Genomic DNA, 22958 nt, shown 5'->3' on the forward strand with positions numbered 1-22958 from the left:
GCCCGGTCCAAGAAATCCTCTCTTACTTTGGGGAGAACCTCATCGCCGTCAAGTCTCGTCATCTTCATCTCCATCTCCATTTTCATCTTCATCCGGCCACGCGTCCAAGTGGGCCGACTCGTCCGACTCCTTCTCGAGCAGCTTCTTCCACAGCTGGCCTAGCGCAAGAAACATTCAAGATGAAGGTTGCCATTCAGCTCCTTGGTAGAGAACGGCAAGTGGTGCGAAAAGAAAAAAAAAAACGCAAAGCATTCGCCAGTTGGACACGTGCAATCAAAAGTTTACAGAAGCTGAAATTCAGTTCAGCTGTCAAGACTTGATTTCACATTTGCGCTACGTGCTGAAATTTCACCCCAGAGCCCAAAATGCCAAACCATTTGTGAGTGTTCGTTCCTACTAGTTTAATAACAAAACAAAGTACGGCGTCATCAAGTCAGCGGCAACCTTGGGCCGGCCGACCTTCTTCTGTCCGGCCCAACGGGAAAACGCAAACACAGACATTGAAAACAAAGCCCAAAGTTCACGTACGAAAAACGAGGGCTGTTGACGCCGCAATTTGAGTGAGTTTGGTCCTAAATTGTATTGGACTGTTCTTTTGAAAGCACACTCCTTTTTGCTTTTACTTTGTGGAGGAAAATGCTTTTTCAGCTCCTTTGTTGACGAGACGAACGGCGGCGAGCAGCGCAGCGCGTCCCCCTCCGAGCGACGTACCGTATCCCGGCTCGCCAGAGTCCGGCTCCGCCTCGGCGGCGCCGCGCTCTTCGGAGAGGTCGAGGACGGCGCTCGCCAGCATCTCCTCGTAGGCCCGCCTGGCCTCCGAAGACAACTCGATCATCTGATGATAGTAGTCCTGTGGGGCAGGAATTGCTCATCCTCCAAAATGCAAAGCCCACACACCGAAGAGGCGCCTTCCCGCGCAATGTATCGCGGTTCGCCCATCTGGAGATGGCCGCCGCTTCAAGGGCTTTTCCCCATGAACGCTCGCATGCGCATGGGGGTGGGGTGAAATAACGATCTGACGGAACGTCGGGATCGCCGTCATTCGCCGGAGCGGGTCAACTCACCTGAGCGCCGTCGTAGTTGAAGATGCCCACCAGGCTGACGGGCACCATCTTGTTGACGCAGCGCCCCAGCGCCCTGCGGGAGAGGGCGAAGACGAACGGCACCTCCTGTTGCCGGCACGTCTCGATGATTTTGTGCAGCGCCTCGTCCAGGCCCCCTGAAAATGTTTGCGGGCCGCTGACGCCATCAGATGCAAACGCAGAATCAACAAGACGTCTCCGATGGAATTGACACGCGATCGTCATCGGCGAGCGGCAGAGTCGTTCTCGCGACAGGGGCGGAGACGGTCTTTTTCGATGGCGATCGCCCCGGTTGCGGCGGCGCAGCCCATCCCGGGCGCCTTTGGGGAGGGCGCGGGAGACGCCGCCCAACGGTCGCCGGACGATGCCAATACAGACACGCGTTCGCACCTCGCTGAATTGAGATCCGTCGGTTAACGTTCCGAGGCGTGCCTTTCTTGGAAATTTCACGCCTGGACCTATCGACAGTGAGGCAGACGTGTTCAATACGACGCAAGGGAAAACCCCTTCAAAAGAATTTCGTTTTCATTTGGCAACGTTCAGGAGTACTCCAACAGCATCGACCGATCCAAGGTGGCCCTGCTATTGGCTCTTTGCGTTGAAAGAAAGAACGTTTGCGTGCCGACGGCGCCAATAAGGTTTGGCACCAAAAATGGCGGGTGCCCCTACTTGCGAAAAATTGGGGGTCTGCATCAGTCATGTCAAGTTCAAATATTTCTCAGAGATACAACAACATTGTCGTTGTACAGCATGAAAAAAATGCTCATATGAAATCACAAATATTGATCTGATCATGAAATAATAATGAGACATTATGACAGCATGAAATACTCTCGAAAATTCTAATCAGATATCAACCCCCCCCCAAAAAAAGAAGTCAATTCGCTTGCAACGTTGAGGTGCGGTGTACTTTATGCGTGCGACGAGCCGAACAGATGCGACTGGAGCCGATTTGGTCCAGAGGTGGAGCAAAAAGTCAAAGATCGGGGGGGACTTGAGGGGCAAATGCAGTCAAATGGGCAAAAAGCTGAAGTGGGGGGAAGGAGCGGTTCGTACCTTTGGACTGGACGCGCTCGCAGTTGGGCGAGATGATGACGCACTTGACCTTGTGGAGCTTGAGGTGCTTGAGGACCTCCCGCAGGCCCATCACCACTCGCCGCTTCATGCGGGCCTTCATGGGGTCCTTCTGGTAGAGGCGGTCCTGGAAGCGCACCAGCTCCTTCAGCAGCGAGCTGGCGCACCGGTCCACGTCTTTGCTGAGCATCTGGCTGCAGTACCTGAGCGCCGCAAAGGCACGTTAGCGAGCGACCGGGGAGGGGGGGCGCGGGCGCGGGCGGGGGCGAGCGGCTTTCTCCTCACTCTCTGAACTTCCTGCTGTGGATTTTGGGTCCGTCCGGGACCGCGACGGCCGAGTCCCGCGGGAGGCTCCGCCGCTCGTCGCCGCTTTCGTTGGGTTGCTGCTCGTCACCGGCCAAAACGGCACCGACGGCCTCGGCTGAAAAGAAAGAAAGAAAGAAAGTCGTCCGTCGTGTGCAATCGGATGGCTCCGATGTTCACGTCAATGACACGAGGCTCGCAGGCGGCCGCCCTCAAATTGCGCCGTAGGGACACAAAATGGCTCCCGGGTCAAGCAAGCTCTGATCGGCCGTTACGTTCGTGGGACATCTTCCTCTATTCCACCTTTTTTTTTCTTTCATAAATCTTCAGTGGAAGACGAGTAGGTTTCACCCAAAAGTGGGGATCGCAGCCTTTTTGAACAATAAAATGGTGACGTTTGGATGGCGAAATCCAAATTCACAGACATACAACAAAGATGTGTGTCGTGAGCAAAACTGACTCACCGCAGAACTTGTGCCCTTTTTTTTGAAATATACGTGAGGCGTGACATCTTTTGCCACAATCGTGACACGGAGTCTATTTCGAGCAAACAAACGCCTACTGTGTTTGAATGTTTGGAGACCCAAATTTCTCTTCCTCATAAACTTGCTGTTCCATTTCACGCATCGGTCCTCGAGACTTTTTCCTGGGTCCTCCCCACACAATTTGGTGTCGACTGCTTAAAACTGGTGTCAAACTTTCAAGGGGGGGGGGGGGGGCAAGACTGAGTGAGGGCTTTTATGGGGCCCTGCTTGGTATAAAAAAGAAAGGGGGGAAAAAACCCAAACGGGAAGAGGATGGCCCATTGTGAGCGGAGCTGGACGGGCCCTGACCTGTCAGCTCGGCGTCGCAGCGCTCGTCTTCTGCCGCATGAGCATCAACCGTGGAATCATGTTGAGGCGTCACCGCCGTTTCCTCCAGCAAACGTCGCTGCTTCCGCTCCTCTCTTTCTTTGAGGATGACCTGAGGATCATCAAACACAAGAGCATTCGCAACGCTCTGTCGTAGAAACGACTGCAAAATCACACAACGCTGCCGTTTATGGTCATCATGCTTTTTTTTTTTTTAGCATCTACGACGTAACAGTTCGGAAAACCAGTCTAGATGACAGACCGAGTCTCTGCGCTTTCATCCCGAACCGCTTCGAAGGCGCACGTGTCCGCGCTTGATGCGTTCTGTCGTATTTTTGCGATTTGATGTTCAATGTTCAGCTGTTGTGAAATCAAGACGGCGTTGTAGCGTAGCGCTCCAGAACTCGGGTCGCACTGCCATCTCCAGACGCCGACCGCACGCGGGACTTGCTGATGGCGGACACTTGAGTATTTCCCATCCACCTGCCGCTTGCAAAATGTGCGCGCGCTCCAACATGTCGACGCTGCTTTGCGATTGTTTGAACGAGTCCAACCCTACGCCAGGCGGCCCCGGAACGATCGACGCGGGTTCGGCGTACACGAGGCCGTCTAAAAAGCGAAGCGGAGACCGCGCGACGTGGCGAGGAAGGACCTTCTTGAGAGCCGTGGGTTTCTTGGCTTTGGGCACCTCCCTCTGCTTGCCTTTCTTCACCAGCGGGCTGGTGGAATCCAGCGGGTTGTGGGCGATTTTGTCCTGCTGCCGGGGCGTCCTCTTCTGGGGCGCCGGTTGCTTGTGGATGACGGGAAGTCCTCCGCCCACTAGGGGGCGATACGGAAACTCATTCCCGACCTTCCCGAGGGACGGCTTGCGCTCGCTCGGGGCGCCAATTTCACCTGCGACGATGTTGTGCTTGACTTTCTGAGACTTGTGCTTGTCCTCCAGGACAGACAGCATGTTGCCGATGTCCAGCTGCACGGGAGCTTTGCTCTTCTTCCTGGAGATCTTCTGGGAATGATTGAATCACAAAATAAATACATTTGACACATCGTGCTCCTTTTTTGGAACAAAAATATGATACCCGGAAGAAAAATAAAAAAAAATCAAATGTTTTGAATCCATGGGCATCTTTTGATATGACTTTGCGAAAGGGAAAGCCTCACCTGTCCTTTCTTTGCTGCCTCCGAGGGTGGCGTTTGGGCGGCATCTTGTTGGCTTTCCTAACAACAGAAATGCGTGCGGATGGCTTAGTCCCACGAAGGTGTGAAAGAAAGCCCGCTCAACTGCACGTGTGTCGGCCCCCCACCGTCTTTCGACTGCTCGCCGGTCGAACGGGCCGAGTCGGAGCCGGGGCCAGACCGGGAAACTCCTCTTCATCCTGGACGACAAGCTTCCATTAAAAATCCACTTGCCCGGCCGGGTTCTTCTATCACATAAACGCGTGCCCGACGTGTGTTTTGGACGAGCAAAATTCCTCTGGCGGAAAGAAAATGGACGACGCGCTGACCTCAAACTTTGGCGGCTCCTGTTGGACCGTCGATGGCTCCGCTTCCGCGCCGTCATCGGCTTCTTTCGCCGCCTTCTTTTTCTTGCGCTTTTTCCTGCCCGCCGCCGTCGCCTCTTCCGGCAGCTGCGCGGCCGTTTCCTTGGGCTGCAAAGGAGCGGAGTTCACGCCGCGTGCGGCGTTAAGAGGCGGCAATCGACAAGTCAAGAAATCACACGTCGGCAAAGTACGGAAAAGACGCCTTATGTTAGCGCCTTGCTCCAAAACGCCCAACCAAGAAAGGCGTGCCACCCGATGGCATCGCCTTCACCGAGTCCGGAGGCCGTCATTGCCGAGTATCGAAATGTCATTTCGTGCAACGAGGCCGGAACGTAACCGAGCGTGGAAAAAAACAGCACAGCACGCGCCGCAAGTTCAGTTTGGATACGGTACGTCCACTGACCATCCGCAGGGTTTTTTTCGGCGGCTGAGAAGCGACGTCGGCCCACAAAGTAGCCGGCGGCGGCGGGTTTGCGGCGGTGCCGTTGTCACGTTGTCGGGAGTCGGGCAGAATCCGGGATCCTCCCGCGGCCTTCTGCGCCGTCGACAAAATCACATCAAGAGTCCACGGTGGCGGAAAAAACGCACGTTAGCATTTCCCGACGGTACCTGCTGATGCACATCCGGCCGCGGAGAGTTTGACTCCGAGGCAGGCCGGCGTCCCTCGGCCGTCCCTTTCGGCCCCCGGCTCTCTTTGTGAGCGCGCGAGGGGTCGGCGTCCAGTTGCGGAAAGTCAGACATTTTCACCTCAAACTGGGCCAAGTCGCCCTGAGCGGGCGTCGGCGTCTTCGCCGATCTGGAGTCCCTCCAACCTGTTGCTGGAGCGGGGATCCAAACATCCATCGGTCACATTCAACCCCGCAACAAATGACTTCAAGCCCCGTCCGTGATTTTGCTCTTTCTTTGAGGCATAAAATTGTCGGAAAACATTTGAAAAAGACGAATAACCCAATGGTGGAACATCTCATCTCATTTGCCCGGAAAAAGTCTTTGAAATGCGTTCGTGCATGTCTAACCGCAAAGAAAGCTAACACCCAAATCTTATCACGATACTACGACCACAGATGTGTCAAGCGGATACGTTTTTTTAACGGCTCTAATCTCTAAAATGCTTCAATTGGGTCCGTTTGACCAGCGACATCCGAGGAGGGCTGACATCAGGACGAAGAACTAGCGCGTTACCTCGTCTCCGTGCGTCCGCCGAGTCGTTAGCCGCAACGCGGCTTGGCGCACGGGGGTCATTGCTCTTTGTTGTCGCCGAGGGAGGCTGAAATGACTTGGAAGTGAAAAGATACGATTTAGTGCAAGGCAAATATTATTTGCTCCCAATTGAAAACAGACCCAGATGTCCTCCTGACGCACTTTCCCCCAAAATAATTGAAGCACATTCTACAGCCCTTGTGTGTCTTGTTGAAATGAGGCCCCCCCCCCCCTGGGGCCAACTCACAGTCGAGCAAAGATGGTCGCGTGATGTCATTCGACCAAAAATGTGACGGCGCAACATTTCCGGCACAATTCGCTTGCTTGATATTCACATTTTCTCAACTCAACCGTATTTTTCAGCATGACGTCTCTGATCCACTGGTGAAAGGACACTTTGATCCTCTCCTCTTTCATCTATAACTGCTTCAGACAACAAAGTGTATGCAGAAAAGTGGTGAAGATTGCACGACTGTCTTGTGTCCTATGTGTTGTGTTGTGTTATTTTTGTTATTTTGACTTCAAAATGGCGCCGCGAGAGTGGCTGCCTTTCCAGCAGCTCCTATATTTTGTTGTTCTACTTCTTCCTTTCATAACTTTGCTGCTGTGAATTGGGAATTTCTCCATTGCGAGACTAATAAAGGTTTTCTTTTCTTATCTTATTTATGGAGCACTTTCAAACAGCCATCGCTGCATACAAAGTGCATTTGGGGAAACTGGACGCTGGAATTGTACCGGGCGGTGTCGTTTCCCACTTGAAGCGGGGCAACTAACCTTCGCTCTCCAGGACAAGTCAACGCCGATAACGTCCGACGGTGGGCTCCACTTCGGGCCTGCGCCCGAATGCTTGCTTTGATCCGAAACGGAGACACACAGAACAGGAAGTCGTGCGACTGTTGCACATGGACCACGCACTCAAACACACACGCGCGCGCACTTTTGCTCCCACGGCGCGTCGCGCAAGAAAGGAGCGCCGAGCCACCCGGACTCGGTGCGCCTACCGCCACCTACCCTTTTGGCCCGCGCCGGGACAAGCGGGGGAGGTTCGCTGGGATCACATGACGGTTCGAGCCGCCGCGTTGTCGCTCGGCCGACTCGGTTCTCCTCCCCGAGTGACAAGTCGGCTCGGCAGGTGTCACTCTGCCCTCCTGGACAAGTGGGAAGGAAACGCGCATCCGTTTGAAAGCCGAAACGAGGCAACATTGGCAGCCATTTTAAGTTCAAGTGACATTTGTCTTTCATCGGTGCGAGCGTCAATATCGACTTTATTTCACCGACGCGGCGTCATCTCATCCACGCGATGGTGACAATTTGGACGCGAGTTCAAATCCGACGAACGAAGTGACGTTTGACTTGACCGAACGATGAGCGGAAACCACTTCTTTGGTCGTCTTTGCTCATCTTTCTTTTGCCCAACTCAAAGTTGGCGACGCCACAGCAGCGAGCTAAACGCCAGCCCGCTAGCTCAACGCATTTCCCTTTCCGTACCTTCTCCATCTTCGAGTCGTCCCCTTTTGACGCCGTCACGTCGGTGTGTGATTGGAAGGGGTCCGCCGGGCTGTCGTCATCGTCTTCGTAAGTGAAATGAAAGTTAGCGGAGCGACGCGCAGCGCCGGGCTGGCTAGCATACACGCGCGAGGCTGCTAAAGCGCGTCACGGCGACGGACGGCGTAGCGTCGCGTCGCGTCGGGCCAGCGGAGAGCGCCGAGCAGAGGCGGCGCCGAGTACTGCACTCACCTTGCGCCAACCCCAAACGCCCATTGGAGATGAGCGAATCAAATCAAATCAAATCAAATCAAATCATTGCCATTTCTCCTCGGACGTATCGAGAGATCGTCGTTTTAAAATAGTGTGGAGAAAAATAAATGAATTCCACATTCTTGAATGGCTTCCCTTGACAAAGTGGAACCTACACCTCAAATTTGCAGTCTTTGAGGAGACAAGTGTTCTTTCATTTGTTTTATTGATAAGAAAATAGACAGACCTCTTTGAAGGCACCTCAACAGTGAATGCTTGTTCTTTACAGTGACAAAAAGGGAAGGACAGTATAAAAGCTTGACACACACACACCTGCACATGCACGCACGCACTCTTGTGAAACTCCATCACAAATGAGCGCACGTCAACGTGAAGACGCCCGCGGCGTCAAAATGAGCGGAGGTGAGCCGCGGTCAGGCGCCGCTGAGCAGAATCAGCGGGATCACAAAGGAGGCCGACGTGACAAGGAAGCAGACCTGAGCCCCGGCCAGCCAGTAAACTCCAAAAGAACGAGAAAAGATGACTATAAAACACATTCGCGACACACACACACGCGCGCAAGCTTGAATTTACCGGTGGATGACACAACCGGCCCCAGAGCTCTGGCCAGCGCGCCCAGACTGCGCAGGATGCCCATCACTGTGCCTTTCTGACTGGCCGAGCCTGGCGGAAGGAAGCATTGAAACCGTCGGAAAGGTGTCTCCACCCCCACTTGAAAAAAAAGAAAGAAAACGAGAAACACTGACCGTGTTCAGAGACAAGCGTGGACAGGCACGGGACCACGACCGCTGCCGCTACATTGAAGAAAAACAAAGCATCGCTTGCGTTCATCCTGAACCGAAAATCAAAAACCTGACATCGCTTTCTTCATTGCTTTTTCTGTTTTGTTTCATGTTCCGGATTTCCCCGTTGCATCGTTCCCTCCTCTCGCGTGTCTTCTTCCATGTCGCCTCTTGTTTTTCCCACTCGTTGCGCTTTTTTTTTCTCGTTTGGTTTTGCGAGATCACGTTTAGATCACGTGAGATTTCTGTCTCGTAGCTCGTGCCATTTCCTCGCGTCTCAACGGCGTCCGAAATAAGTGGGAAGAGAAGCGCGAGCGATCCTCACCAAAGGAGTAGAGCGCCAAGCCGGTGTAAAGCATGGTGACGTTCCACGAGAGTCCAATGAGAAGAAAGGCCGGGATCAGCGCGGCGATGGCCTGAAAAGCAGAGACGCCACCCAAAGAAAATGGTCAATGCTGCGCACGTCAAGGAAGCGGCGGGCAAAGAAACAAGGCGGCCGCTGTCCGCGTACGTCCGGGTACGTATCGACGCCGTCTCCCGACGAGTTCGGAATTTGGACTGAAGTCGGAACGCGCCGGCCGCCCTTGTCTCGCTGGAAAGCGCGCGGGCGCGGCAACGGCAAGCATTTGCCCTCGAAAACGTTTGGAGGCCAGAAGTGGAAAAGAATTCGGCGTCAAGCCAGAGCGGCGACGTATTCATCGCGCCGCCTCGGCAACGTCCCGAAGAACGGGCGTCGGGCCGAGGAGCCCCCGAAAGCCGAGCGAAAGGCGTTTTCCCCACTCGAAGCTCCTTCTACCGTGCGGACGGCTTTGACGTGGTGTCCGGGTTTGATCCTGCGCGCGTATCCGCCTTGGATGGACGCCATGGCCACGCCCACAAAGAAGAACATCTTTCCTTGCTGCATGCTGCCCGAGGAGAAAAGGAGTCAACAAACGAGCAAAGACAAGAAGAATCAATCGATCCATCCATCAAGCGGTGGCGCAACCTGGTGAAGTGGAAGCGTTGGTGCGTGAGGAAACTCAGCGTGAACTCCAGGCCGGAGAAGAGGAAGAGGTAGCAGAAATAAACCCGACCCGACGCTCTCAGCCGCTCCATTCCTGTGGGCGCAGTTTCAACGCAATTGCGCGAGTGAGCTCCGTTTGGCCACGCAAAAGTCAAACTTGCGCAACGCGCTCCCTTTCGATGAGCGGCGAAAAGGCGCGCTTACTTTCCTCCGAGGGCGGATCTTTGGTTCTGGTCAGAGCGGAGAAGTTGAACAAGGCCGGCGGGCTGAGCAGGTCTCGAAGGTCCCCGAACCCCGACTGGGAGCCCTGGAACGCAAGGTGAAGAAAAACCCCATTCGACCGTTTGCCATCCATTCCGTCCCCCAAAGATTTCTTCTGCGGTGGCCGTCTGACTCGGGTACGCATCCGAGTCACCGCCGGAGGAACGGCGACTCTGTCGCAGAGCCAGGAAACCCCCGCAGAAACGGGGGATGCCGGTGGCGTTCCGCGAGGCATACGTGGACATCGCACAACTGCCGATGTACGCAGAAGGTTGCGGTTGGAAAAACGCCCCCCCCCGGACTGACCTTGGCAGACGGCGACAGCGTTTCGGGCAGCATGAGCCAAATGAAAAGGAGGTCCGCGGCGCTGAAGGCCAACGCCAGCAACGCCGGCGTCTGGAAGAAGACGTGCCCGCCGGCGCTTTTTGCAGCCAACCACGCCCCCATCAGAGGTCCCGCCGTGAAGCCCACCGAGAACGCCACGCCGATCATGGCCTGGAGGACAGACACGGCGCGAGGCAGAGGCGTGCGCAACAAAGTCCGGCGGCCGCGCGTGCAGGTGGCGCGGAGGCGCTTACCATCCCGCGGTTGCGAGCTTTGGGGTCGGCCATGTCGGCCACGACGGCGGCGCAGAGGCCGACGTTGCCCTTGCACACTCCGCCCGTCACCCGGAACAACAGGAAGACGGCGAAGCTCCGGGACAGGGCCCACAGCACGTAGGCGCCCATCATCCCCACCTGCGCGCACGGGCGGGCACCCGTCACTCCGCCGCATCGGACGCTCGCGATCGGACGATCCCGCTCGCTCCGTCTCGTCCATCCCGACACATAACGGCCTCGCCTCCATTCGGGCGGCGCGCCTCGTTGGATCTAAGCTCGCTCATGCGGACGCGGGACAACGACCGAACCGGAGAGCGACTTTGACCCGATCCGGAAACAAAACGGCGCCTCGTTCGGCGGCTGCGACGCCACACTCACGGTCGTCAGGAGGAGTAAAGGTCGCCTGCCGTAGCGATCCGACAGAGCTCCGGTGACGGGGGACGACAAAAACTGCAGCAGGGAGAACACGGAGCCGATCAGACCTGAAGAGCACAAGGACCCGTTGAAGCAAACATTCCGGGGGTTGATATTTTTGCATTGAATGACTTGGGAGTCATTTGAAAAATTCTCATCGTACTGGGGGGGGGCGGGGTTGTGTTTTGCCTCGGGTCTTTGCAACATTTCACATCACGTTTACGACTTACATGGGCGCGGCCCCATGAATGCCGAAAGGCGCATTCGGGTTTTCTGCACGTCTGACGGCAGCTCGGCTTCTCGGTCGTCAAAGAGTGCGGCTACGAGCGCGGCGACCCTTGAGCCGGCCGTTCCAGCGCTTCCGCTACGTGCGGCCGCCCGGTATTGCCAAAACATGCCTTGGCGTTTTTGGAATATTGCAAGATCGAGATCACCGCCAAACTGAACATGTACTTCAAGAAACGACATTTTGATGATCGAGTGATTCTTTCATGTCACAAAATGGCCGCCGGCCCAATGTCTTCTTCTTGAATGAATTGAAACAAGTTACGTCTTGAACGTCCGGCGATACCGTGCCCCGATTGCAAGCGTACGATGACCGGACATCGTCTTCATTGAGCGCACGTCTTTGCAAGACGCCCATCGCACGTTCCGTTCTCGCCAAGATGATATTTTTGCAGCCGCGCCTGTTTTGAGGTTTGACCGTTTGATAAATGGCTGGGGAAAAAAAAAACGCACGTGCAAAAGACAAGCTACCGTGGCGAGACCATCACAGCAAGTGTAGTGGAAGAAGCCATCAAACAATGGCCGTAAAACGAATAAAAAAAAAAGCACAGGGGAAAAAGAGACGGCGGGGTTGTTCATTCGAATACCTCCGAACAGGACGCTGTTGTACTTCTTTTCCATGGGAATCCCGAGCGCCTCTCTGAAGACGTCCACGGCGCTCTGCAGTGACTGATAGGCGGCATCCTGTCACACAAAACACGGTCGGGACACGCACAAACAACAAGCGCGAATGGAGCGCGACGCGACAAAGATGGAGCCAGAAAGCACGCTTTCATTTTCAAGAAATTAGCGTGGCGTTCGTGGCCGTCATGAGTTCCTCGCCGCGCCACGCTCGGGTGATCGTTTTGGATCTTTCTTTCTTTTTTTAACAGTACAATGGGAAAGTGCTTTCGGTGTCACGTCATGTTGCGCGATGCCGACCCCACTGCAAAATCCAGGACGAGGCGTTCCCACAGAGTGAGAAACACACGCTTGCGACGAGCGCCATGTGCTTTGCTCGCACGCGCTCCGCTCGTCTGGAGGCCGATCGATCCCGTCACGTCTGTGTCAATTTCCCTTCGCCCATCTATGCCCGTTTACGCGAGACGGTAGCGCGGAGCGAGTGCCGTTTGATCGGACAAAACGACACGGTTTGGCTGAACATTTTGGTACTTAAACAGACAACGTTTGATTCGGTTTTGTGTCCAAATCTAGCGGAAGCTTTGACCGGTGGTAAAACGGCCTGAAGCGAGCGCGCTTGGTTTCATTTCCTGAGCGTACGAGAAAGGACGGCCCACCCACCCCGGTCAAGGCGTAGTGGTCCAGGATGGACGGCAGGAGGGGGAGGATGAGGGTGAAGCCGAGCAGGTCCAGCAGCAAGAGGACAAAGACCACGCAGATCACCCTTGACGAGGACGGGGCCGCATCCCCGGACGCTTTGCTCGCACGTGACATTCGTCACGTTGTCTCGCGTCGACAATGTCTGGAAGACAACGCAGAAAATAGGTCGTGAAAAATGACAGAACACTCCAAAATGTATGCTTCGACGGGAGAGAAATGGAGCCAATTCAATTCACGCAGATTTATGATTTGGGATTTTGAAACCAGTTCAAGTTCGCACATACTGTGGGATCACAATCAGAATCCAATCGATTGGCCGAGTATGTCAAACAAGGAACGAATGGACTTTCCCAGCGACGAGGAACATCGACAAAACAATGAGCGACAGAGGGAGACCGAACGGAAGCCCACCAGCGACCAGAGAGCCGACGCGAGGGGGGCGGAGGGGGCATTTTCCTGAAATGGGCGTTTACAACGTGTGCCTTTAAGGGGCGCGGCCTGCTCAGGAGCTGAAGTTGCCTGGAAGCCTGCGTTCGAGCATCTGGGCCTGGCTTGTTGCCCGCGGCAGCTCCTTGCAAGTGTTCCGGTGGGCATTTGGGCACTTTGACGGTCCCGTTCAATCAACGGCTCAAGAAGTTCATCGGTGCTGCGCGCCTGATAGACACGAATCGCAAAGCTCAAGAACAAAACGGACACGGCAGGTTAGTTGAGGTTGAAAGGGTCCCTTGACAAAACGGACGACGCGTTCCAAAAAGTCACACCCGCGTCTCGTTCTTTTGAACAAACGGTTCCTCGACAGAATGACTACTAGCAAGAACAAAGCGAAACGTCGACAACTGTGAAAAGTGGAGCGGCATCCATTCGAGTTCACGCGGTCGTCTTTGTCCGTACCAGGAAACAAAAGGCCGTCAAGGCTCGCGAAACGTCCCGGCGCGTTCGTCAATCGAGACGACCGAACGGGAGCCTCGTCCGAGTTCCGCGGAGCCCTTCCGACCGCGTCCGGCCGACGTCGTTCAGCATCTCGAGCTCCCCCGCCCCGCGCCTCGCAGACGGCGCGCGGACACCGACGAATAGGACTTACGCTAGTGGCGCAAAAGGACGACTCGGCTCTCCCTCCGCTCGCCCCGCGCTCTTGCGCCGATTCTGAGGAGGAAAGTGCGCACCAGGAAGCGGCGTCGGTTTACTTTCGAACGCCACCGCAAGTGTGTCGTCATTGTGCGCGCTCCAAACGAGGCGTGAACAAGTTGGAATTTCCAGCTTCTGTCGGAGCACCGCGCGGACACGCTCAGCGGACGCAGGGCGCGCTGCCCAAAACTCGGGATTTCGATGAACTGGTCAAAGAGTGTACTGTACTGTACTGTACTGTACTCCGGGAAGCCCAAGTTCATGAAACGCGGATTTTCAAATGACTCTCCAACCGTGTCCGTCGTCGCCTTGAGAAACAAACGTTCGGAACAACTCCACGCAACGTTCACAAAACCTCGGACTTTTCGACATTCCGCCAAGCGCGCTTTGTATCCTTTCCAAATTCATCCCGTTGATGGTCGACCTCACAGTGCACAAGTATCGGCTTCGATTCCGGCTGCGGCCTCCCCGGGCCTGCGTGGGGTTTTCTTCGGGTACTCCGGTTTCCTCCCACAAACGTGCGTGGCAGGCTGATCGAACACTCCCTAGGTGTGAATGTGAGCGCTGAGGGTTTTTTTTTTTTGTCTCTGCGATTGACTGGCAACCGGTTCAGGGTGTCCCCCGCCTACTGCCCGAAGACAGCTGGGATGAAGCATTTCAGGTCATGGATGGATGGATGTTCATTTGCCAAACACTTATATAGCGCACATTTGGAATGCGACGCTCACAAGAAGCAAAAACAAAAGATAGGACTGGGATCATTTCAAACTCGTCACCATTACTGTCCTCCAAACAAGTCGGGTTTCAATGTTTTCTCTAAAGCGCTTTGTTACAACTGCAGCTATTGTCAAAGCACTAGAATGTATTGTTTCGTTTTATGTATTTGCCAGCTCCGACCAAATAAACTCAATCCTAGGTAAATCATCTGCTGCCTTGATCTGGAAAGGGCTCGCGCATAGACCCGATAGATCATACGGTTCTGAAATCAGAATCCAACGGAAAAACACACTGATCATAATGTAGACTGGAACAGCAAAAAACAAAACGTTAAAGACAATTCAAAGTGATCAGATGTACAAAACATTGAAATTTATTCAATGACTGAATATATAAATCAACTCAGATAAAACCAAGTAAATGTCCTCGAAGAACAACGACAAAAAAAAAATACTTTGTGAGACGACACACCAGGAAGGCACAAAGTCCTGCAGCACTTGAATGCAACATGAGTTGAGTTTTTTTTTTTTTTTTTGGTCCATCAAAAACAAAGAAAAATACTGAGGACTTTTTGCCTTTTTTTATACAGTAGTCCTACAATGTTCACATGGAAAAAGCACGAAAAGAAAAAGTATCAGACATTTAACAGCTGTTTTCCAAAGCTTTATTTAAACTATCCAAACCAAACTGTCTTTAAAAAAAATCTCAGTCCTTCAGAAAATGGTTAAAATGTAGAAAACCTTTTTTTTTTTTTGTCCACGGCAGGGAATCAGAAATGTGAGTTATGGTGATGGTGTTATGGCGTCGACCTATTTGTGGCCTACATCCCGTGGCGAGCGGCGTGGCGCTGCATCTCTTCTTTGCTTCGGAGGTTCCGTCCACATAGACTGCAAGAGAACGTCATGTCGACACCTGCAACGACAAAAAAAAAAAAAAAAAAAAAGGATCATAGAATAAAGACAGAACAGAGAACCCCCCCCCCAGTTAATAGGGACCGGTTCGGGCGTACCCGGCCCGAGGCGCCCCCGCCGCCCTCCCGAGGAGAAACGGATTAGTCAACGGATGGATGGACGGAAAGCGCGGCTCCTTCTGTCGGGCACCCCGGCGTAACACAGACAAAAATACACAAAGAACAGTCATTTGGTAGGCCGCCGTCATCTGAGCCGCTTTTGGCGGAGGAATAAAGAATAGACGGCCGTGTTCAAATAGATGTTGCGTAAAAGGCTGAAATGACACGAACCTCGACGCAAGAGTCGCGAGCCCGCTCAGGATATTTGGCATTGCGTGCGAGCGTTAAGATTTGCGCCGATTCCCTCTTCCTTCAGAGTGCGAGTGAATCTCGACTTTCGGATTTGCAGTTTGGAGCTTGAAGCCTTTTGGGGTCATTTTTACCTTTGAGCTGAGAAAAGTCGTCCACCTTGAGCCGCTTCTGGCCTTCACGGTCTCGTCCGTCTTCCTCCTCCTCTTCCTCTTCCTCTCGGAGTGCTTGGCAGATTTTCCTTTTGTGGGCTTTGTCATCTCGGGGCGGCTCCGAGAAGCGGCCCAGAAGCGGGGCGGACATTTCCCTCTTGAGCGTCTTTTTGGCCACTTTTCCGGAGCTTTCCGAGAAGCCCGCGCGGGGCTCTTCCCCGCTTGAGAAACTCCGCGTGGCGCCCACCTCGTCCGGCTGCGGGCTGTGCCGCGGGATGTCCTCCTCCACGTTCAGCATTTGCAGTTTGGAGCCATGCGCTTTTTCGTCCTGTTTCTCGGCTCCGCCCTCCTCCTCCTCCTCGTCGTCATCATCGTCCGCCTCCTCTTTTGTATCTCGGTTCTCCGGCGGAGGAATATGAGCAGTATCGCTGTCCTTTGCGTCCGGCGAGGCCGCATCATTTTGACGCTCCCGTTTATGAGCGGCCGTCTCGCCGAGGCGGTTCTCGGGGTCGCCGCTTACTTCCCGCGCGGGCTTCCCGCCGTCCGCCTCCTTCGCACGGCCGAAAAAGTCTTGGGCGTTCTCAAGGTCGGGCCTCTGTTCCCGCGCCCGCTCCCGCTCATCCTGGTGGCGGTCTTCTTCGGGTCTCCGGTTGAGCTGGAGCTGCTCCAGTTGCTCCAGGCTGACCTGCCCCACGAGCTCGTGGTTCCTCATCACCTGCGTGCAGGAAAACAAATGGGAAGGTTGTGGGCGGGGGGAATTGGAACGCAACCACGCCCGTGACTACAATAGGTTTGACCAAGCCAAAAGTAAGCATTATCCTCCCCGCTTGAGACCAATCTTGTCATTTGAGGGGTCGAGGCTTGCATGACAGCCGTTCCGGTTGCGTTTCCCCCCCCCCCCCCAGTGGTTTTTTCGGGCCCGAGCAGCGCCCGCTGTGAGGTCCCGCCTCTTTTTTGTAGGAATTCTTCTGAATGACTATTATTCAAATGCCGAACGGCCTGTTTGGGGCCCTAAAGCTGCACAAAAACTGCAAATGTTGCACTTTTATCGGGCCCGGTGGAAATTCTGATGACTTTTCATACACGACGAAAACAAAATGCCTCTGTGGCACCGCCCAGAGCGGGGAAAGCAAATCCAAGGGGGGCACTCCGCTTGACCTGGCCGTAGCTCTGGTAGGAGCGGCAGCGCCACCTACCGGCGAGAGCAGGGGCGTCCAAAGCGCCCCGCCCGTTTTCCGGCTCTCAACGCACCCGATTCGAGTCGTCGGGATGGTTCTCGTGCCGGCTCATCCGACTCGGGTGCGTCGCGGCCGGGACGGCGGCCCTCCGGGTCTGGACGTGCCTGGACTACGGGAACTACGTTTGATTCGCTGACGTTTTCCCTCCCAGCAGGCTTAGCTCCCATTTGTTCGGAAGCGTTTTCATGTCGCGACAGCAAATTTGGGCGAGGAGCTGCGACCGGCGCAGTGCGCCATTCGCCAAGCAAACAATGCTACTTCTGAGGGTGTAAACAAGGCAGCAAAACGGCAAGGGGCAGCTTTCAGGGATTATCTGCGGTTGAAACACGCGGACGTGTGGAATGGCTTTGTTACCGAGTCATGAAACGAAGGATGAAAAATCGGGACGGTCAGAAAATGCGGAAAGGGCGAAGCGGCGAACGGTCGCGCCCCGTCACCTGATGCTTTGCGCAGAGGTGGGCCTCCAGGTCGCCCAGCCCGGCGCAGTCGAAGTAGCAGAGGCGACATCGGTAGGGCTTGAGGCGCTGGTGCTTGGCGGCGTGAGAGCGCAGGTTGTCGGCGCTGGCGCTGGTGTACGTGCAGAGGTGGCAGCGGAACACCAGGCCCCGCAGGTAACGCGACAGCTTGGCCCGCCGCACCTCCATGGGAACCACGCGCTCCTCTGCCGTTGCGCAATCGGAAGGCGGCGACGGGGGAAGGGTCAAAGGGGATCCGGCAAGCGGGACGGCGACGGGGACGTACCGCGATGCAGCAGGACGTGGTCGATCATGCGGTTCTTGTCGTGGCTTTGGTAGAGGCAGAAAGGGCAGCGCAGGCCCTCCGGCGGAGGGGCTTCGTTCCGGAACCCGCGATGATCCGCGTCCACGTGCACCCTCATGGCCTTCCTGAGGAACACACAAGCGCCGCTCGGTAGCAATGGCGAGCCCGACCCGATCGGTCCGCGCGCCGAGGAAAAATCCGCGCGGAAATGGCTTTTCCCGTGTGAAAAGCCAGCCGTGTTTTTGCCAAATGCTAGCGCAAGATAAGAAGGAAGGACTTTTGGGCGCTGCGTTGCGTTGCGTCGCGTCGGTCCATGGCGGCCATTTTGTCTTTGCCCGAACAAGATTGCTCACTGAGCGCGTGAGATTTTTGCGAATCGCGTGACAAAGATTTTGGCCCGCTCGTGGGAGAGACTTTGCATGCGGTGTCCTAATAGAAGAGCGCCGAGTAGCGGGGAAGGTCGCGAGCGCCGCTTGCTGACTGACTTCAAGCCGGTGAAGAAGTCGCAGTCCTTGCACGCCAACAGCTTCCTGCCATGTCGACTGACGTAGTGTCGCCGCATGGTGGGCAGATCCTCGCAAAAGAAGGAGCAGTTCTCGCAGCGGAGCGGGCCGCCGCCGCCGATCTGCCGGGCGGCCGGCGCAGTCGCGGCTTTGCTCTGCGCCATCAGGCTGAAGTGGTTGAGCTGTCGGCGAACCTCTGGCGGCTCCAGGTACCAGTCTGCGCAAGGTAGGATGGGACACGCGCGTGAGGAGGGCGGCGACAGGTTGGGATCGCTCGCTGGCTGGCGTTTGTGGCGAGGCTTAGGAAGGGAGGCAAGGGAGGGACCCGCGTTTGTCACGACGTTACTTGCCTCTGCTACATCCTTCATTCGTTTTGCCCAAACTAACCCCTCTGGAACCTAAAGCAGGAGTATCCGTGTCCGCGGTCGCAGTTGCGCTGTTCTCCCGTTTGTCGTCACAAGTTTCAAGAACGCTATCTGAAAAAAACACACACACACACACACACACACACTTCAATAGGCAAGAAAGCGACTTGCTTTCATCATTTCACATTGGACAGCTGGGAAGGTGTTCCAGAGACACACTTTGGGGGGGAACGACATGCCGTGTGCCCCTTTGAAAACCATCCCCGAATTCGATGAAATCAAGCCGTGGACCTACCGAGGTGCTTTTTCAGCAAATGGTTGTTCCACAGGCCCATCACGTTGGTGCGATAGAAGCAGATGGAGCACTGGAAAGGACGGATGGTTCCGGGCTTATGCAGAAGATACTTGTTCAGGCTGTCGGGGTCAGAGACAAAGGCAAACGCGCTCGTTCCACTTTCGTAGGGAGCGACTGCGGCCGGCTAAGTCGGTCGGAAGGAAGCCGGGATGGTGCGCGGCGCAGGGAGGAAGCAAAGCGCAGCCGCGGTGGCTTGCGTAGGCGCGTACGGAGGAAGATGGCGAAGTCGACGTAGCGTACAAGCGTCTAGACTGGCGGGAAGGTAGCACACGATGCGGCGGTGAAGCGATTTCAGGGGCAACAATGTGAAATGTCGAATAGTAGCGAGCAAAAAAAGAAGGTGGACGTCATTTTTTTCACTGATGACATTTGTACCGTCGTCACGAAACGTGACATGGCCACCGGGCCGCCGTCGACGTCGCACGCAAGGACGAGCCGGTCAAAGAAGGAGCCGCCGGCGTTCTTACTTGAGCTGCGACAGCGACGCGGGCAGCTTCTTGATGGCCGCCAGCGCCTCGTGGCTGCGCTCGTGCGTTCGCACGCCGTTGCGCGATTTGAACGTCCGCTGGCACTGGGCGCACGCGTGCGTCTCGCCCGGCGACGGGGCTTCCGCCGCCTCGCGCCGGGCGGCCTTTTCGGGCGACGCCGCGAAGCCGCCGGTCGAGGGGGACCCTTCTTCCCGCGGCGCCGTGTCCTGTTTTCGGCGGGACGACAACAAAGAAACGCTCAGGATGCCGTCCCGGGCCCCCGTCTCAAATCCGCGATCGATCGTTCGTTCGGGGACGACTCACCCGCGACTCGGCCCGGTCGTTTTTGGCCCGGACCCCGGCCGAGCTCTTCTCCCGGTGCCGATCCAGGTGGCGGCCCAGCTTCCTGATCCCGTTCAGCGTCTTGCGGCAGCGAGCGCAGCGATACACGCCCGTGTTGCGGCCCGCCGGGTGGACGACGGCGAAGTCGGCTCGGCGGCCGGCGCCGTGGCTGGCGCGGTAGTGGGCGATCAGGAGCTGCGGCGAGCCGAAGGACACGTCGGGGCACTTCTTGCATCGCGCGGAGGCCGTCCGCGGGTCGTCCGGCGGGCCCGGCTCCGAGCGGTCGGGCGCGGGATCCCGAGGGAGGGGCCTTTTGCGTTTGTTGTAGGCCACGAGCAGCCGGTCTCTCGTCCCCGGGTCCAATCGGTGGGTCTTGTTGTAGTGGTAGGTCAGGTAGCGGCGCGCCCAGGTGCGGTACTCGCACAGCTGGCACGCGTAGAGCATTTCCTCTCCCTCCGGGGGGGTTTCGGGCGGCTCGGGCTCGGCCTCGGCCGCTTCCGGCGGCGGGCCGTCGGCCTTGCGGAGGTAGAGCGGGGCAAAGTGTTTGCGGAAGGCTTTCTTCCCGTGCCGTTTGGCGTAATGCGCCGCCAGACGTTTCCTGATGGGCGACGAGTAAGAGCACAGCAGGCACGGGTACAGAGAGCGGTCGGGGGGCGCCGACCGCCGGGGACGGGCCTCGGGCTCGGGCTCGGCCGACGGCCGGGAATCGCCGTCTTCCGAGGCGGCGTGTCTCCTGGAGCGGTGGACGGCGAGTTTCTTGAGCGACATGCAAATCCCCTGGCACAGGCCGCACAGGTAGCCTCGCTTGTTGTTGCTGCCCGCTTGGTAGTTGCTGCTGATGACGATCTCGTCCCGTTGGAAGTCTTCCACGCGGACGGGGAGGTCGGGGTGCATCATCTGGCAGTGCGTGGCCATGCCGTGCGGCCGCGAGTTGACGTAGGGGCAGCGCGGGCACTTGTAGACCAGCCTCTTGCTCTTGTCGGGGGGCGTGTCCTCGCGGAGCGGGAAAAAGTGCTTCCGGTAGGCGTCGTGGCCGTGCTTGTTCTCGTAGTGGCTGGCGAGGCGCTTCTTCTTGAAGTAGGAATTGGAGCAGAGGACGCAATGGTAGCGCCGGAGCGGAACGGCGGCGCCCTTGTGCTTCAAGCGCACGTGGCGGCCGAACGCCGCCTTGTTGCTGCAGCTGTACGCGCACTGAAAAAAGCTTCTTTTCGCTGTCGTAGGTGAGCGGGCAGAGCGGACACATGTAGCCCCGGAAGTGCGACGCGTGGCCTTCCCGGCGGGCCTCGCGCTTCTTCTCCCAGCCGCGGAAGTGCGCCTCGTTCACAAAGAGGTTGTCGGCTCGCGACCGAAGGGCCGCGTGCCTCATTTGGCAGTGGGTGAGGACCCCCTGATGCTTGGTGTTGACGTAGGTGCAGTAGGGGCACTTGAAGACGTGCACGTGGCTCTCTTCCTCCGCGTCGACGCTCCGTTGCGACTCTTCGGAAGCGTCGTCGCCGCCGCCGTCGTCCCGGTTCGGCGACGGGCCCGATCGGATGCGCTCCGGCGACACGCTCGGGGACTCCAGAGGGATCTGGTAGTCGTCGAAGCGGCCGAAGGGGTCCCGGCGAGCGTTCTCGCTCCGGTCGCCGCCGCCCGCGGCGGGCGCCGAGCCGTCTTCCTTCAGGCACCAGGGGTGCACGGCCCCGTAGTGGTCCCTAATTGCCGCCGGCGAGCTCCCCCGGAAAGAACACGCTCGGCACCAATACGGCCCGGCGTCGCTCCCGTGCCCTTCGGGCGCCTCCGCTTGGGTCCGGCTCGCCTTTTCGCGGCCTTCCTGCGAGCGGGCGGTGATGAAATCCAGACGCGGGCGGCTCTCGGGGTGCTCCCGGCGGTAGTGTTTGTACAACGCGGTGGCTTTGTCGTGGGAGAAAGCGCACAGATCGCAGCGGTACCCCGCCGCCGCCGCCGCCGCGTTCCCTTGCGTCAGGTAGACTTTCAAAACGCCCGAACCGGAGCCGCCCGCTCGCCGGCACTTGCGCGCGTGCGCGCGCAAAAGCTTTGCGTTGTGCGTCTTGTAGGGGCAGCCTTCGCACCGCAGGCTCTCGACTTGGCGGGGGCCCGCTCGGCCGCCCGTCGCCTTTTGCGCCGCCGCTTCCTCGGCGCCGGCCGATTTCTGCAGCAGCTCCAGAGTGCGAAAGGTGTACGATTGGATCTGCTTGGGCGTGGCCACCGAGCCGTTGTGCCTCCTGGCGTAGTGCTGCACCACCTTGGAGACGGTGCTGCGCCGGTAGTGGCAGAAGTGGCAGAAAAAGGTGTGCTCGTCGCCCTTGTTCAAGATGGGGAGGGGCAGCAAGGGAGAGAAGGAGCGGTTCTCCGCTCCGGCCGCGGACGTTCGCAAGCCGCGGTGGATCTCCCTGGTGTAGTCGGCGATGTCTTCGCCGCTGGTGCGCAGCTTGTCGTGCGTCCGGAACTGGTGCACCATCACGCCTTTGACGGTGGGGTTCCCGTAGTTGCATTTGAAGCAGAAAAACAAATTCTCGGGGCGGGCGTAAACGTTGGAAGCGGCCGACTTGGATTTCTTGGCCGTGGCGTCTCCGTACGGGGCGCGGTCGCGAGCGGGCGCGCTCGTCGCGGCCGGCCGATCGCGGACGAGCCCCGGGGCGTTCGTCGTCCGCTCGGAGTCGACTCCTTGGTTCGGCCGCCGCGGGGAAGCGACTCTCTCCGGGGCGAGCGCTTCCGCCTCAACGCTCGGACTTTTCATTGGAACTTTGGAGCTTTCCGGGACTTTTCGGGCTCCGGGAGATTCCGACTTGTGGACTGCGTCTTCGGCGTTCGCCCGAGCTCGGGAGCCGCCTCCGACTTCTCCGGAGATGGCCGAGTCCACCGCGACTTTTGGCATCGTCGCGTCTTCCCCGAATTTCCTTTGAGCTTCGGAGTCACGCATCGAAAATTCCGGCTGAGCTCCGAGGCGGAACTTCACCTCGTCCTCGGTTTCCTTTTGCTCGTCCGGCCTCTTACTCGGCGCGACGCCGGCCTGCCGTTTGATCTTGTCGATGGTGATGGCCTCGGCCGGGTGATTTTTTTGGTAGTGGACCTGCAGGACGATGACGGACCTGTGGCGAAACGGGCAGCGGCGGCATTGGTACGAGGCCGCGCCGGGCTGCGGGTTTTGGAACGCGGGGGCGGCGGTGGCGGTGGGCGCCGGGGCTTCCGGGCGCGGCGGCG

The 22958-nt window shown here is 57.1% G+C and overlaps 3 protein-coding genes across 10 annotated transcripts in view; all 3 read right to left on the minus strand.

Moving 5' to 3' along the window:
• Positions 1–6: 6 nt before the first annotated feature.
• Positions 7–7801, minus strand: LOC109519562 (selenocysteine insertion sequence-binding protein 2). Of its 7 annotated transcripts, none has more exons than XM_019876171.1 (17): positions 7540–7801; positions 7063–7199; positions 6826–6901; positions 6034–6127; positions 5461–5663; positions 5255–5386; positions 4816–4959; positions 4615–4686; positions 4472–4528; positions 4205–4316; positions 3963–4129; positions 3293–3422; positions 2442–2577; positions 2139–2359; positions 1065–1219; positions 712–850; positions 7–158 (listed from the first exon to the last, which is right to left on the minus strand). In XM_019876171.1, the coding sequence occupies exons 1-17, from the start codon at positions 7546–7548 to the stop codon at positions 49–51; spliced, it is 2094 nt and encodes a 697-aa protein (XP_019731730.1). In that variant the 5' UTR covers positions 7549–7801; the 3' UTR covers positions 7–48. The 7 variants fall into 7 exon arrangements, with proteins under 7 accessions (XP_019731730.1, XP_019731729.1, XP_019731728.1 ...); XM_019876170.1 differs by having other exon boundaries at positions 5255–5383; positions 5461–5669; XM_019876169.1 differs by having other exon boundaries at positions 4205–4313; positions 5461–5669.
• Positions 7802–7995: 194 nt separating this feature from the next.
• On the minus strand, positions 7996–13775 carry LOC109519565 (major facilitator superfamily domain-containing protein 10). 2 transcript variants are annotated; one of them, XM_019876182.1, is made up of 13 exons: positions 13555–13771; positions 12435–12615; positions 11741–11837; positions 10833–10936; positions 10434–10592; positions 10162–10350; positions 9799–9901; positions 9577–9688; positions 9388–9496; positions 8917–9007; positions 8556–8603; positions 8383–8472; positions 7996–8308 (listed from the first exon to the last, which is right to left on the minus strand). In XM_019876182.1, exons 2-13 carry the CDS (start codon positions 12585–12587, stop codon positions 8223–8225), a joined length of 1341 nt encoding a protein of 446 aa, XP_019731741.1. In that variant the 5' UTR covers positions 12588–12615; positions 13555–13771; the 3' UTR covers positions 7996–8222. The 2 variants fall into 2 exon arrangements, 1 of the variants encoding a protein (XP_019731741.1); XR_002168982.1 differs by having other exon boundaries at positions 8290–8308; positions 8917–9046; positions 9324–9496; positions 13555–13775.
• An 889-nt stretch (positions 13776–14664) lies between these two features.
• The window catches only part of LOC109519560 (zinc finger protein 462-like), an 11319-nt gene continuing 3025 nt past the window's right edge, over positions 14665–22958 (minus strand). The window contains exons 3-12 of the mRNA XM_019876166.1: positions 21024–22846; positions 19737–20965; positions 19413–19639; positions 18886–19004; positions 18576–18701; positions 18208–18442; positions 17705–17847; positions 17401–17624; positions 15708–16440; positions 14665–15227 (exon numbers count right to left, since the gene is read on the minus strand). Coding sequence (XP_019731725.1) covers positions 15136–15227; positions 15708–16440; positions 17401–17624; positions 17705–17847; positions 18208–18442; positions 18576–18701; positions 18886–19004; positions 19413–19639; positions 19737–20965; positions 21024–22846 — 4951 coding nt within the window. The 3' untranslated portion in view covers positions 14665–15135. The remainder of the gene's footprint in view (positions 15228–15707; positions 16441–17400; positions 17625–17704; positions 17848–18207; positions 18443–18575; positions 18702–18885; positions 19005–19412; positions 19640–19736; positions 20966–21023; positions 22847–22958) is intronic.

This window comes from Hippocampus comes, unplaced genomic scaffold, assembly GCF_001891065.2.
Source record: "Hippocampus comes isolate QL1 unplaced genomic scaffold, H_comes_QL1_v1.1 scaffold102, whole genome shotgun sequence".
NCBI lineage: Eukaryota > Metazoa > Chordata > Actinopteri > Syngnathiformes > Syngnathidae > Hippocampus > Hippocampus comes.